Below are 15,298 nucleotides of genomic sequence, written 5' to 3'. Positions count from 1 at the left end.
CCCTGGTGGGGATGTGAGGTGTGGGGGAGGGATGGTGGCTGGAGGCAGAGAGAAAGGGACCTTCAAGAGTGGAGAGGGTTGGGGCCACGGTTTGGGGAGATGGGAGACTCTGGGGCATATGGGGGGGCAGGCAGCAGGGGACACACAGCCCTGCTTTGGGGAGGCAGGGTGGGGTTAATGGGAAGGGGCAGCAATTCAGAGCAGTGCCCACAGGAAAAGTCTGGGGCTTGGGGATTGCTGGGGAAACATCTTCTTCTTCTTGTGGACCTGCTGGAGAGCAGCTCTACGGAGAGGGACCTGGGTGTCCTGGTGGATGACAAGTTGACCATGAGCCAGCAGTGTGGCCTGGTTGCCAAGAAGGCAAATGACATCCTGGGGTGCATTAAGAAGAATGTGGCCAGCAGGTTGAGGGAGGTTCTCCTCCCCTTCTACTCTGCCCTAGTGAGGCCCCATCTGGAGTACTGCGTCCAGCTCTGGGCTCCCCAGTTGAAGAAAGATGAGGAGCTTCTGGAGAGAGTCCAGCGGAGTACTACGAGGATGGTGAGGGGACTGGAGCATCTCTCCTATGAGGAAAGGCTGAGGGAGCTGGGCTTGTTTAGCCTGAAGAAGAGAAGGCTGAGAGGGGACCTTATAAATGCTTACAAATATCTTAAGGGTGGGTGTCAGGAGAATGGGGCCAGATGCTGTTCAGTGGTGCCCAGTGACAGGAAAAACGGCAACGGACACAAACTGGAGCATAGGAAGTTCCGTCTGAACATGAGGAAGAACTTCTTCCCTCTGAGGGTGACGGAGCCCTGGCACAGGCTGCCCAGGAAGGTTGTGGAGTCTCCTTCTCTGGAGATATTCAAGACCCGCCTGGACAAGGTCCTGTGCAGCCTGCTGTAGGTGACCCTGCTTCGGCAGGAGGGTTGGACTAGATGATCCCAAGAGGTGCCTCCCAACCCCGACCATGCTGTGATTCTGTGATTCCCAAGAACAGTACAGGACCCCGCACCTCAGCTCCACCGAGCGCCCATCGGTGCCCCCTTCCCCCCCCGCCCGCAGCAGCGCGGGGCCGAGCCGGGCCGGACTGTCGCAGCGGAGCCGGAAAAGCAGCCAAGCAACAGGTCTGTCCTCCTGTCACCTCGGAGACATCCCAGCCTGGCCAGACCCAGCGCTCCCCCCTCTCCACCCTCTTCCTCCCCCGGGGCTGGCGCCCCGCCCGTGCCCGTGCCCGGGGGCGGGCCCGGGGCTGGCGGGGAGCGGGCGGCGCGGCGGGAGCAGGTGGCGGGGCGGCCCCTTCCCTCCGCCCCCGGCCGGGCTGAGCGGGCCGGGGTCTGCTGGGGAGCTGGAGCCCTCGGTCCGGGCTCCCCGCCCCGTCTCCTCCGCCGCCCCCTCCGCCCCGCAGCCCGGGACCCTCGGCCTCTCCGCCGGGAGCGGGGATGCTCGCCGCCTGCCCCGTCGCCTCGGAGTGTTCTCCCGTCGCTCGTCCCCGCCTCGCTGGGTGGCATCGAGCCCTCTTACTCTGTGACAATTACCCCCGCCTCACCGGTGTCCTCCGGGGCCGCCGCCTCTTTGGCTTGCTGCTCTTCACCCACCCTGGTCCTTGGCCACATCCTGTTCAGACCTCGCTCTCTGTTGGTCCTGCCCCTCCAGAGGCTTCGAGAAGAGCGGACAGCTTCACGTGGAGGTGCGGGCAGAAGTTGTCCTCGTTCGGCAGGATACTGGCTGCAGTTGGGAGCCATGGGCCGTCGGCTCATCCACGGTCTCTCTGGAGCCGCGGTCTTCCTTGTCAGTGTGGCTCTCCTCTCCATGCGGCACCGTGGGGCTTGGGAAACAGCTCAGTACCCGGGGCTCAGCAAGGGGATGTCGGAGAAGCCGGAGCGACACAGCAAAGCGACCCAAGAGGGAGGTGATGGCGGGGAGCAGAAGGACCTGCGAGCCCACCCTCCGGAGGGATACAGGGCTGAGGGAAGCCTGGTGCTTGGGGACATTTTCATAGCCGTGAAGACGACCAAGAGATTTCATCAGAGCAGGATGGAGCTGCTCCTGGACACGTGGATATCCCGGGCCAGAGAGCAGGTGAGCGTGTGGATATGGACTAGAGAGGGGCTGTTTGGTGACGGAGCAGGAACGGAGTGTCGGTGGGGAGGGATAAAGGCCGAAGGAAGGGGAGGCTGGGCACTGCAGTCCCACCCAGCACTTTGCCTCATTTTCCCCAATTCTCACTTCTGTTGGCATTGAAAGGGGGGATGCTGCCCAGCAAAATGTTTCTCTGGTAGCTGGTTCCTGGGAAAGGCTGGCAGAGAGGATGAAGAGCTTGCATGGGCTCTTCCCATGAAGGCTGGGAGGATGAGGGCTCTTAGCAAGCATCACCTGCCTCTAACCTAAACCTGAATCTTTCAGCTTGATTTGGAGGGGATTTAATTTCCTTTTCTTTATCCAGTAACACCAGGGGCCTCGGACGGCCTGGGCCACACCAGACTGAGAGCACAGACCGTCCTGGGTCTGTGTGAAATGGTGGTTTTCTGCCTGCTAGAGCCATGAGCTTGCTAGGTTTTGAGCTGAGTGGCTGCCCATGGCCCTCCATCAGGATGCCCGCATTGCGCCTGGGCACCCTTCACCCTGGGACGGTGTGGTGCGGCGGGCAGGAGAGCGAGGCAGGAGGACCTGGAGGACCTCCTGGAGAGCAGGAGGGGTGTTTCCTGCCCTGTTCCTGGCACATCATGCCTTGCTTTCTTGGGCAGAGGCGCTCACACGCACCGCCTTAAAGAGATGTGGGTGCATATTTGATTTTTTAAATATTTTTTTTAACGGAGGGTCTGATGTTTTCACCCGTTGCTAAAGCAGAGTTTGGAGAGTTTCCTTCCTGTTAGAGGAACTGAAGTGGGGCACCACGTTGGTGGTGCTTACTGGTGTGCAGAAGTACTCCTGAGAGCCCACGTACTTCTCTCCCTCCCTTGCAGAGCTGCTTCTCAAGAGAGAAGAAATCCTGTGGCTGCACCCAAAGGTGGTTTTATTTTGCCTCTGCCTGTATGTGACAAGTGCCTAGAAGACAAAGTCAGGCCTCAGTGAGGAAGGGGGATGGGGGCGGAGGTATTGGGTAGGAGAGCGCTTGAAGCTATGCAGGGTTTTCTGGGTAAGGGTGGTTTTCCACTTCATGGTGCTGCAACTGTCTGGTCCGCTGCGGTCGTCACAGGAAGCCATGTCCTATTTCGAGCACGCTTCCTCTCCTGTCTACGCGTCCCTCTCAGCGTCTGAGATGCCCTGCTTCCTCCTCCTCCCGGTGCACTTCTCCTCTCCGCCCGACCTCAGCCCAGCAGATCTCTGGAGAAACAAAACCCAACGGCGTGGCTGCACTGGCGTGAAGATACTGTGGCTGGGGCTTTGGGAGTGGGTTTGGAAGGAGCAGCTCGCCTTTCCCTCCTCGTGCATTTGACAGACAGCTGCCTGGACGTTCTGCTGATGACAGGAATTAGATACTAGCTCCCTAGGCTCATCTGACCCTCTCTTTTTGGCAGACAAAAACGATGTCCAAACCTGGGAAGAGGTGTTGAATTTTCCGTGCTGCTGCTGCCAGCCTCTAGGAAAGCTTCACAGACTGAGCTGGAGAATAGGAAGGATGGGTAGAACAGGAGCGTCAGTCAATTTTAAACAGTGTTTTTTCATTGTTATCCATTTTTATTGCAAGCTCAGTGTTTTCCTCCCCCCTCCTCAATTTTCCATGTTTTTCTTCTGCTTTTTTTACTAAATGGCCTTGAGGGCAGGGGAGTGGGGGTGGGAAGGGAGGTGAAGAGAAATACATGAATGTCAAAAACCTTTTTTTTTTTTTTCCCATGTGTACTGCTGCTGGAGGGGTTGTTTGGAGGTAGAGGAGAGGGTTGGCTTTGAAAAATTGATAACATAGAAACCTTGCTTAGCAAAAAACCAGAGCGCTCTCAATTTGCAAAGGACATGGACATTTAATTGTTGTGGGGCCATGGATAGGGCACCAGACCTCCTATTATTGAGTCTTTATGGAGAGGCACAGACTTTCAGAGCCAGTCCCGGAGAGGTCCAGGTCTCAGAAGCCCTGAGGAGTGCCGCCTCCTAGGGCTGGCCCACCGCCTTGCCGTCTCACTTGCCCTTGCTCATGGCTGCAGACCGATTCAGTGGGTCCTTCTCTGCAGAGGGATGGTGGGGAAATTTTAGCAACTGGCTGTGCTGTTGATGCCAAGCCTGGTTTTGGAGCTGATTATCTGCGTGGTGTCCTCCCGGAGGAAGCAACCCAGACCTCAGAGGCCAGGCTTAGGTGACTGTAACAGGAGGCAGGAACAGCTGGGGTTTTTCTGGCTAGGAGAGACTGTACAGGAGCCAAAGTAAAAGTCCTCTGTGTTGGACTCTGTCAGGGTAGACAATAAGAGAGACAGATTTTCCCTGAAACTGCACTGTTTAAAGAGAAGTGGAGATATGCAGCTGGTGGAAGACAGGGAAGTGTGGGGTGGGTGATTTTCACTGGAATTTGGACCATACTCTGCCTCTGGAGAACTGATCCATGACAAACTTTCCACTGGAGCTTGATGTGGAAGTCATTTCAGTGACCTTTGCCTCAGAAAAAAGCTTAATCTAAATAGAAGTGTGCATTTTGATGACTGTTTAGTCTGGACAGCATCTTGGAGTGCCTGACATTTTTGGTCCCAGTAGTTCTGGTGGAGATAAGTCTAGGTTTCTGGCTTGAAATTTTGTTCGGTACCGTAAACTAATTCAAACACCTCCTCTCCTTTCAGAAACCCAAAGATCCAACTGATTGAAATGAAATCTTTAAATGACCCATCCTGAACTGGCTTTCACATTTTTCAGTGTTGTGAACACATCATAGGTTTTGACTCTCTTCTCCGGGCAGGGGAGCAGCTTCCTGCCCAGCCGCATCAATAACCCATAATCAATTTTGGAGGGATACCCTGGGAAACTGGGATATGAATGTGGTCATGGCTTGTCAGGTTCCACATCTTTATTCCCTTTTCTTATTTTTTCCTTGCTAGGCTACTTTTCCAGTTTGGGGTGAGGGGGCCTCAACGCCTAGTGTTTGTCCATCTCATGGGCACTTATGTTTATGGAGAACGACAAAAAGCCTAGAATGGAGGGATGCCTTCTGTGCTGCATCCCTCCTCAAGCTCAGATCTGCTGCCCTGCAGCAGCAGTGACAGCCACCCTGGGCTGCTCTCAGTGCGGATGGGAGCTGGGATGATTTCCTCACACCCCTGGCAGGAGGAACCATGCTGGGGGTGACATGGTGCAGGAGGTAAGCGGGAAGCTATGACTGAACAGCTGCTCCCTGAGCCTACAGGCTGCCTGCTGGAGTGGGCAGCCCGTGAGCATTGAGGCACCATGACAGGAGATCCTGCATGGCCCCATAGATGGTCTGGTAGAGAACAGGAGGGGGGATAGGCTGGGGAAGCTGCTTCTGCCCACCCAACTTGCCTGAAGGGACACAAGTGACACTGAGTATTCCTCTGCTTGCACATCCTCAGTGGGGACAGTAGGTCTGGTGTGGCCAGAGACACCTGAATGTCTTCTAGGCTCCATTAATATGGACAACAGCAGCTGGTGTCTTCTTGAGAAAGACCTGTGTAATGGACCAATTCTTTCCAGGCAGGTTTTTATCTGGGGCCCTCCTGCTCTCTCGCATCCCAGCCACCATGTGTGGCTTTCCTGAGGGACACACGGCAGCAGTCGTTCAGATTCCAGCAGCAGCTGCTGTTCCAGATTTTCCCGCTCTCAGAGGCATGAGGGATGGAGAGATGAGGATGCAGGCAGCTGCCTGTGCTGTTGTGATCTCCTTCAGGACAGGGCCAGGGCACACACACCAGCACTCTGGACTACTGCAGCCAGGTGTACCACGGAGATCAGAGTTTGGGAGAGCCGGAGAAATGAGGTTTGCCTAGCCTCCACACCCACAGCCCCTTTTTCCAGTTCTTTTGGAGAGCCTGGTGCTTCCCGTGGTGACGATGCTCCCCCATCTCTGGGTTCACACAGAAAGATGTCAGGTGTCTGTGAAAAAGCGTTTCCCGTGTTGCATCAAGAGGAAAGTGGGAGCCTCGGAATATTTTCGCAAGTAGAAAATCTCTGTAAAGATACAGATTCACGTTTTAAGTCAGTCAGATACAATGTTTATTCACTGATTTTATATCCATAAACAAGTCATTTCCAGCAACAGTTCTGTTTTTTTGAAAATGTCAGAAAGTTTCAACGGTTTCAGAACTTTTTTCTTAAGATGAAATGTTTGTCATAGTGGAAATTTCTGGCTCTGACATGCTAGCAAGGGAAATCCCGTGCCACTGACAGTCCCTGCCTTGCCTGACGGTTGTGGTAACGGTCCCCTGACCCAGAGTGACTCCTGTACCTGAGAGTTAGCTAATTGCTTCTTGTCCCGTGGTCACCTTGAAAGTGTTTTTTACCAAGATCCTTCACCAGTGGGGTGGGGTAGGAATGAGCGCGCGGCGCGTTGCGGCAGCTCAGCTGTGGGAGGGTAATTCGCCAAGTCGCTGTAGCACGTACATTTGGGATCATGAAACCATCCCGCTGGCTCTGCTCGAGCCGGGTGGTCTCTGAGGGTCCTTCATTGCCTTGCTTTCGTGTGCAGAGCATTTCTCTTGCCACCTCCTCCTAAGGGAGGCACATCTCCCAGCCTGAATGCTGGGTAGGAGATGTAGAGACTCCTCGTCAAAGCCTTTGGGAGCAGTGACGGCTCCTGGAGCTGTTGTCTGCCTGCCTTGTCCCCTTTGTCCCTGCCCAGGTGCTGCATTTAACCAGCCTGTGGGCAGCTGGTGGAGAGACTGTTTACGGCTCGTGACTCCTTTTTGATTTTGTGAAAGCTCATTTTCTGCCTGAGGAAAGCTTTTCTCCGCCAGCCCTGATCCCCGCCTGGCCCTGAATAGGGGGAGATGTGCCACATAATGGCGGCAAGGGGGATTAGAGAGGCCTGGGGTGGAGGAAGAGGAGGAGGGGGCGGGAAGCAGCGGGAGGCTGAGCACACAACACACGAACAGATGTTCTTTTAACCCGAGCATCATTTAACCACGGTGCTTTCGCTTTTCTGCCGCCGACACCTCAGCCAGGGCTCCCTCACCCCCTCGCTTGGTGTCGCGGGTCCCCTTCTCCCCCATTCCTAAGGCGGCGGGGCGGAGAAATGAAGCCAGACGAGTGCTGACAATGGTGCGAAGGGGGAGCGTGGTGTCCCTCTGATCATCGGGTGTCTGGCAGCGGGGCACGGCTGCAGGGGATGGAGCGGGATGACCACAGCGAGCGAGTCAGGCTGCGGGGAGGAAGGGGTGGGTGGACAGGAGCAGGGCCAGCTCCAGCCCTGAGAATAACCTCCATTCCTCACTTCCCCAGACCTACGTGTTCACCGATGAAGAAGACGATGCCCTGAAAAGGAGAATGGGTAATGACCTGTCCTATAACACCACCTTCCCCTCCCTGCCTTCAGCCTCTGAACTGTCATGGCCTTGGGAGGGGATCTGGCACCCATGAAGCCCTCAGGTGACGATTTGTTTCAGTTGGCTTCACAGAATCACAGAATGTTAGGGATTGGAAGGGACCTCTGTGGGTCATCTAGTCCAACCCTCCTGCCAAAGCAGGGTCACCTAGAGCAGGCTGCAGAGGACCTTGTCCAGGCGGGTCTTGAATATCTCCAGAGAAGGAGACTCCACAACCTCCCTGGGCAGCCTGTCTGCCTTAAAGCATCCATGGGAGGAAGCTGCATGGCACAGGCAGCCCAAGAGAGACACTTTCAGCCCCTGCATCCCAGCTGGCAGTGGGCAAGGTGGAAGTGTGGTTGGCAGGTGGCCTAGTCTTGGCCAGGATGCTTGGCTTTCTGCAGGTTTTATCTCCTGTTAAGAGGAAGGATGGAGCCCATGTCACCCTGGGCTCCGACGCCTGTTTTGGGGGCCATGAGGAGGCTGGCTGTGAGCAAACTGCTTACCCCCTGCCCAGAGGTCCTCCCCGTGACCGTGTGAAGTGGGCCGCCCCTGTGGCACAGCTTTATCTCTCCTGGCAGGTGACCACGCAGTCTTCACCAACTGCTCTGCCGAGCACAGCCACCCGGCCCTCTCCTGCAAGATGGCTGCCGAGTTCGACGCCTTCCTGGCCAGCGGCCGGAGGTGAGGCAGGGCTGCCACGGGGGAGCTCCTGAGAGTGAGAGGCACTCTCCCTGCCACAAACCTCTTGTGTCTTCATTCCTGTCTCCCCACAGCTGGTTTTGCCATTTGGATGACGACAACTACCTGAACCCTCGGGCTCTCCTGAAGCTCTTGTCCTCTTACTCTGCAACATGGGATGTTTACCTGGGGAAACCCGGCCTGAACCGACCCATCCGGGCCTCCGAAACGCTGCCAAACAACCAAACGGTACAGCCCGTGGTGGTGGTGCAGGGGCTAACGTGTTGTTTTTAGTGCTCTGGCTCTTTGGTCGTAGGTGTAACCCGAGGAGAGGCAGGTCCCACGAGCAACAGGCAACAGCTGAAGACTCAGCAGTCTTGTCTGAACATGGATGTAGGTGTAGACTCAATCTGATCTACCCAGTGGAAGAGTCCTACGTAGCTGCCTCGCCTTTGGGTGCCTGTCTGCCAGGAGATAATCCTGCCTTGGGCAGCCCACCTGCTGCTGACAGCAGGAACTTGGCCTCTCCAGATATGAGGAGGTCAAAATCCATGCTGCACTGCTGACAAGTCCTGCTTCTGGGCAGCTGTCAGGGGTCTGGGGTGACAATAGGGCTGTATTTATCCTGGCATCAAAGCTGGGTTTCCAGAATTCGCATCTCAGGGAGTATGGTATTGTCTGAGCCTCTGCCATTGATTCTCTCTACTGTTTCTGTCCAGAAATCTGTGCGCTTCTGGTTTGCCACGGGAGGAGCTGGGTTCTGCATCAGCCGCACGCTGGCAAGCAAGATGGTGCCATGGGCCAGGTGAGCTGTGCAGCTGGTGGGTGTGGGAGCCTTTTGGGGGTGAGGAACGTGGCCACCCATTAATTTCTGGCAGTGTCAGGTCTGGATTTGTGTATGTGATGGTTGCAAGCATGCTTGCAAGGGTGCAGAGTGCCACATGCTGCACATCTGCAAGCGCGTGGGACTGGAGGAAGGGTGTAGTGGGTGGGTCTGCCACCTGATTAAAAAGAGGCAAGAGTAGCCATGTCAGCAAACATGATCATAGCATGACATACTCCACTCTCCCCAGCTCCTTTCAGCTCTTGGTCATTTCCCCACACTCCTTCCCATCCCTTTCAGCTTCCTCTGATTCTTTTCGTAAGTGCTTTCTCTGTCTGCCTATCTCCTCTCCCCCTAATCTGTCTCTTTCCAACCTCCTGTACTTCTCTTCTGAGCTCGTTTCCCATTCCTCAACCCCAAACACTCTTCAGCTTCTTACAGTTGCCACTGCCATTTCCTCAGCTTGGTGCATGGAGATCACCGTAGGTAGGTCCCGGGGTCTTGTGTTAGCCCAGCCTACAACAAAATGAGGTTTTCCATGATGCCCTAGGTTCTATCAGAGGCTATATGCACATACACTGATAGGCAGTGGCTGTCCCAGGCTTCACCAGATCTGTGCATACCCAGAAAGACAGGCCTGATCCGGACCAAGTGGCTGGTTTAGCTGAAGCCCATGATATGTATTTTATGGTAGGCCCAGACAGCAGGATGATCTGTGATCTAGGGTAAAATGAAAGTGGCATGGACAGATAATGCCTAACCTGGCATAAAGTTTGCCACCTCTGTGTTAAAAAGCTCAAAACAAATTTGAACTAGCTGAGGGGTGTTATAGGAGACAGTGCTTCATGCTGTGTGGCTGCTTCCAGCTATAGAAGCCTTAAAATTGGGTGTAGCCTGTCATCAAAGGATGGCCAAGCATGTGGTGTTACATTACAGTGGAGCCATGGATGGCTTATGCAAACTGTGCAAGACTGTCCCATTTCTTCTTTCTCCTGGTCCTGGCCATGTGGTCCCACTGTTTCTCCTGTGCCAGCTTGTCTGATCCCTCAGGGTCTCAGTGCAGGTGGAAAAGCAACTTGGCAAAGTCTGGCAGCTCTCTGCATCAGCTCACTAAGGAGCTGGATATGTATCAGGGACAGCACCCAATAACTGGTGGGACAGCACGGCTGGCAGCAGTCAAAGAGCAAACACATTCCCAAATCTTTGCAGGTGGAACTCGGGGATTTCTTGCCAAGATTTACTCTGGTTTTCAGTGAAGTCCTTTGTTGATCTCCCACCCAGGTGGATGCCTGTATCTCCCCACTGCCCTCTTCCTAACCCACGCAGCCCTTCTCTCTTCCAGTGGCAGGAACTTTCTGAGCACTTCAGAGCTCATCCGCCTGCCGGACGACTGCACCGTGGGATACATCGTCGAGTGCAAAGTTGGCGGACAGCTGCTGCCCAACGCGCTCTTCCACTCTCACCTGGAGAACTTGCAGCTCATCCCCCCCTCTCGGCTCATGCAGCAGGTGAGGAGGGGAAATAGAGCAAGAGGGAGGTGTGTGAGGAAGGAGAAGTGGAGGGGAGCTTACAGGCACATTGCTCCATTGGTGGCACTGACGTGGATTGAATCAATCGTCTGCTCTTTTGGAGAGGCTTTCCTGACAAGTGCTTCTTTGAAATGAGAAGCAGATGTTGCTTGCAGCACAGATGCCTGTCACAGTGCCCCTGGGGTCAGCAGTGGGGAGCGATGGGAGGATTGAGGGCATCCCTGGGGGAGTGTGGCACAAGGACAAGCAGAAATGATGATTGATTGGGGAAGGGGCTTTGACATGGCACCAGGTCTGTCTTGGGTGGGGAGGTAACAAGGGGTGTAGGGGGCTGGAGAGGTAAAGAACTAGCACGGTGGACCATCATGGGAAGGAAGGCGGGAGAGACGTGGAAGGCAGAGGCCAAGCCAGCAAAGAAGGAACCAGAATGGGAGCTTCTGTAGCCCAAAGCAAATGCCTTGCTCCTGAACTCACCTCATCCTCCCTGCTCCTTTCTCACCACCCCTCTTTCCAGGTCACCCTCAGCTATGGTGTCTTTGAGAACAAGCTCAATGTTATTGAACTCAGCGGCCCCTTCTCACCCCAAGAGGATCCCTCAAGGTATGGGGCAGGAGTGCTCTGGGTGGTGCTGCGGTGTGAGCCCTCAGACAACAGGCTGGGAAGGGGAGGCAGGCAAATGGAGTGCAGGAGGTTGAGAGTGAGGGACATGTTTTATTGGGAGAAGGGGCACACCAGCATTAAGCTGTTTGTGAACGCTTCTAAACTTTGCAAACCTTTTTGGATGAGTGGGAAGAAAAGGAGTATCAAAACATTTTATTTGGACAATTCCTGAGCCAGAAGTATTGCCGCTTATTTCACATTTTGAGACTGAACAAGCTACCTTTTACCTCTGGGACAGGAACAGAAATGTTCTTTTAAACTCCGGAAAGGAAATTCTGCTTGCTTTTTCATTTTTTGTTTTGCTGAGAGAACTGAAGGGAAAAAAGAAAAAGGTTCACTTCAGGCTGACTGCAAACAAAAGCGCTCTTTGATTTACCTTCTCTGCTTCGAGTGAACAAACCTAAAGTTGTTATTTGCAGAGCATGGGTAGGAAGCTCCTGGCTGGAGGTAGCAGGGGTGGGAAGCAGCTAGGCGATGAAAAGAGCATCGACAGAACCATGTAACAGGGACTGGTGCAGTGCCCATCTCCCTCCCTGTGATCAGGGTGAGCCATGGAGTTGGTCTACACGGGCTGGAACTGGGTTGAGGTGTTGGAGGGAAGCTTGGCTGCTTAGTTTTGCTGAGAAAAGACATCCTGAGGTGAACAACCGGTCCTGGAGCATTGTAATGCAGGGTGGGGGCCTGATGTGGGATGGGACATGAGGGAGAGGTCTTCCATTCTCCAGTAAAAATTGTCACCTGACCTTCCTTCACTCTCTCCCCAGCAGGTTTCGATCACTACATTGCCATCTCTATCCCGACACCTCCTGGTGCCAGCAGGCTGTTGGCTGGTGATACCTGAGCCTCAGCTACAGTGGGTCCTGGTGACATCCCTTCACCTCGTGCACGTAGGGGATGGCACACTGAAGAAGCTTGGTGCTCCCAGTTTCCTCTTTTCTATGGTGATCTTGGGGCTGTGTGATGGCATTTTTGGTCTTTTCTGAATACCGGTGGCACGTGACAAGAGACAAGACCTATCCCAAAGATGAATGACGTGTGCTGGACACGTGGTTGGGCTTCCCATCTGTTCTGGGATACGTGCAAGGGATAGGAGCAGCATGCCTTCCTGAGCAGATCAAGGACTGGGTGGTGACTGCTAGGCATCTGGGTAGAAATGGGCACCTGCTGCTGCTCCTTGCTGTGGATTTGTCTTGCTGGACTAGAAAGGCCCTGGGTATGAGTAACCGGTGCCCAACTGAGGATAGCTGCTAGCATGTCGTGGCTCCAGCCTCTCTGAGCAGGCCCTCTTCCTCCATATCTGCCTGTGCTTTCCCCACCACCCACTCTTCCCAGCCACAGACCCTTGGCTGAGTCTCTGCTTAGTCAAGGTCTATAGAAATGGAAAATGTGACCATTTCTGTGCTGAATGAGTGCTGGAAAAGTGTAGTCCTTACTTGTCAGGAAGCACAAAAAATCAGGAATTCCCCCCTCTGCTGGGACAAAGGAGAGGGTGTGGGGTCAGGGAGCCAGGAGGAGACAGGCTGAGATGAGGATGGTTCCTGCACTGAACACTGAAGGCTGGATCTTGTATGGCCCTGCGTTATTCCTCTCTTTTTACCTTCTTGATACGGGGTCGGGATAATCTCTTGCTCTAATTACCAACCTGTCATCAGAGATTAGACTCCAACTCCTACCTGTGAGAGAGGAGACATAAAGGATTAGAACTGGCTGAAAGAGAGGAGAAAGGAAGAGATGGAGAAGGAGCACTCAGGAGCGGATTAGAGGTTACAGCTTTATAATCTTCTCTGTGCCCTCACCAAAAAAATTAAGTCATGAAGGGATGGAAAGAGCAAGGCAAAGAGCTTTTTATCTCTGCATTTCTTTCTCCAGATGCTAAGAGCAGCTTTCTGCCTTCCTGCTGTCCCTGCTGAGCGCAACAGGGGGAAGGAGCAGGCCCAAATAGGTTACAAGCTCTCTGGCATGTTTGTGGAGAGCCCTTTTCTCAATAAAGCCTGGCGTGAAAGCTGGGCAGTTCTGCTTGCTAAGGAATGAATTTTGGCACCGTTTTTTCCTTACACATGCAGTAAAATGGCTGGGAGAGAGTGTTGTAGGGAAATCTGGAAGGCAAAGAGGCTGTTTCAAATAGCAGGTGATGCCACAAACAAGTATTTTCTCTTTATAAAGCGTTTCAAAACACACTCTTGGGATCTGTGAAAGATTCCTGTAATCTCCAGATGAAAGGACAAATGCCCTTTCTCTGAAGAGCTGCTCAGCTTTGATGCTGCTGATGTGACTCAGCCTGTTGCTGGTGGGCTGGAAGAGCCAAAGGCGACTATCACTGTGCCTCCACCGGTTTGAAAACTGGCCACCCTGTCACCTCCTCCCACCCCTCCAAGCACCAGCATCTCCTACACAGCACACACGAGGTTTAAAGGAAAGGCACTGGCAATAGACCTTCCACCTCTGCAAAGGGGGATCTAGAAATGAACAAGCACTTCAATTTCTGGAGAAGCAGAAAGCAGGAGCCTGTAGAGGTGTTTTCCAGCCTGGTCATTCTTACCAGAATTTAGCTTGTGAAGCAGCAGAGAGCTGTGCTTTCTTCTCTTGCAAAACAGACCTTTGAACTGGAAATCCATCCTGAGCAGGGACAGGGGCTAGCTGGTGCCAGTGACCATTCCTTGAGTCGTGCAAAGCACTTGGCTCACGCAGCTACGCGAACCTAGGAATCACGCTGCTCAGAACAGACACCCAACTGTTGGAAGGCAGGTGCATCATAAAGAAGTCCTGCCCCACAGGGCAAGTGGTTTGGTTTGAACTCAACCAGAATATGAAAAATGCTTCTGTGATAAGAAAGGAGAGTCTTTAAGAGAAATCTACACTACCTGGATATCTTCTTTTTTTCCCTAAACTGTCAGCTGTTGTTAATCGAGACTTTGAGTTAAAAAGCCAGTCTTATCTGTAGATGTCCTAGTGACAGTCAAAGAAAAATGCGATTCACGTGCCCGGAGAAGGAGAAGAAACTGATACAGCAGCTTCACTTCCCTGGGGAAAAGCAAAGCAGAGAAACTGGAAACCTGCTTCGGAGCCTGGCCTCAGCTGGTCTGAATTGGCCTCATGCCTGTTGCATGGCTGAAGATCAGATGTTAAATGGGTTGAGTTCTTGAGTGGCTGCATGGGGACTGGTTTGAGACTGGGCGTCGTTGCTGGAGTCAAGTGCCACTTCTGTGGAAAATGTCTTGTCTCATAAGGAAACTGAGAACAGATGAGAAGATGTCTGGGGCAGGGCATCTCTTGGGCTGTAGAGAAACGAGTGACAGAGAAGTCCTGTTATGCCTGTGACGACAATGTGCTGGAAAGAGAATAGCTTCTCAGAGTCGACAAAAGAAACCAGGTTTTCTCTAAGAACAGAGAGACAGCTTACGGGGACATTCACCACATGAAATCTGATCAATGTTAAAACCTGAGTTAAAATTAGTTTCAGGAATGGTTCCTACCTCTGGGGCTTGCTGTCAGATTTTGTGGTTTTACAGTCTCTTTTTCCTAGTTTATTAAAATGTTTAGCTGCTTGGGAAGATGAGAAACAATCTCACGTGAAATTTTTCAGGAGACTTTTTTTTTATTCTCCTTCATGACTTTCTGATGTAACAGTTAAAGTTTTTGGAAAGGTTCTGCTGGGTCTATTTATTTTTTTTTCTTTCTCTGTTTCTTTTTTTATATCTCTCTCTCCCTTTCTCTATCTTATGCTCCCTTTTCTCATTGCAGGAAAAAAAGTCTCTCCCAAGAACGAAAAGGGATGGAGATGTGGTCTTTATATTTTACTGGGAAAAATGGGGTCAAAGTCAAAGGCATTGGCATGACCCTGCTGCTGTACAACATCAAGTGTAGTTCAAGGTTTCAAGTACAGAGACCTCCGTTTGCCCAACACCATAGCAACCAACACAGTTAATGACGTTTAAGCTTAGATTACTTAAGATTCAGAAAAAGGAGGGAAAAAAAAGCAGTTACAGTATTTGAAACGTAAAGTATTAAGTGAGGCTTTCATGTTAACAATATCCTTTCTTCACTTTCCCTTTAGCTGTGAAGAATTTTTGTAAGGAAACCCCTATTTGACAGTGCAAAAAAAATGCTAATGACTCTCCTTTCTTTAGGGGGAAAAGAGAAGTTAGTTGAAATAGGTGGGAAACTGCAGT

General features: G+C 52.8%; 1 protein-coding gene across 2 annotated transcripts; it reads left to right on the top strand.

Moving 5' to 3' along the window:
* Window positions 1-1,284: 1,284 nt before the first annotated feature.
* MFNG (MFNG O-fucosylpeptide 3-beta-N-acetylglucosaminyltransferase) lies at window positions 1,285-14,670 on the top strand. 2 transcript variants are annotated; one of them, XM_075429177.1, is made up of 8 exons: window positions 1,285-2,061; window positions 7,354-7,402; window positions 8,018-8,120; window positions 8,213-8,366; window positions 8,837-8,922; window positions 10,283-10,448; window positions 10,984-11,069; window positions 11,897-14,670. In XM_075429177.1, exons 1-8 carry the CDS (start codon window positions 1,723-1,725, stop codon window positions 11,961-11,963), a joined length of 1,050 nt encoding a protein of 349 aa, XP_075285292.1. In that variant the 5' UTR covers window positions 1,285-1,722; the 3' UTR covers window positions 11,964-14,670. The 2 variants fall into 2 exon arrangements, with proteins under 2 accessions (XP_075285292.1, XP_075285291.1); XM_075429176.1 differs by having other exon boundaries at window positions 11,894-14,670.
* The last annotated feature ends 628 nt before the right edge of the window (window positions 14,671-15,298 follow it).

Source organism: Opisthocomus hoazin, chromosome 8 (assembly GCF_030867145.1).
Source record: "Opisthocomus hoazin isolate bOpiHoa1 chromosome 8, bOpiHoa1.hap1, whole genome shotgun sequence".
Classification (NCBI taxonomy): domain Eukaryota; kingdom Metazoa; phylum Chordata; class Aves; order Opisthocomiformes; family Opisthocomidae; genus Opisthocomus; species Opisthocomus hoazin.
This window is presented reverse-complemented; position numbering and strand designations above follow the sequence as displayed.

Bases quoted from the DNA above. Each gene is read 5' to 3' on its own strand.
- MFNG (XM_075429176.1), top strand. From the start codon at position 1,723: ATGGGCCGTCGGCTCATCCACGGTCTCTCTGGAGCCGCGGTCTTCCTT. The intron at 2,062-7,353 runs GTGAGCGTGTGG...TCACTTCCCCAG, and splicing joins TATCCCGGGCCAGAGAGCAG to ACCTACGTGTTCACCGATGA. The intron at 8,923-10,282 runs GTGAGCTGTGCA...TCTCTCTTCCAG, and splicing joins AAGATGGTGCCATGGGCCAG to TGGCAGGAACTTTCTGAGCA.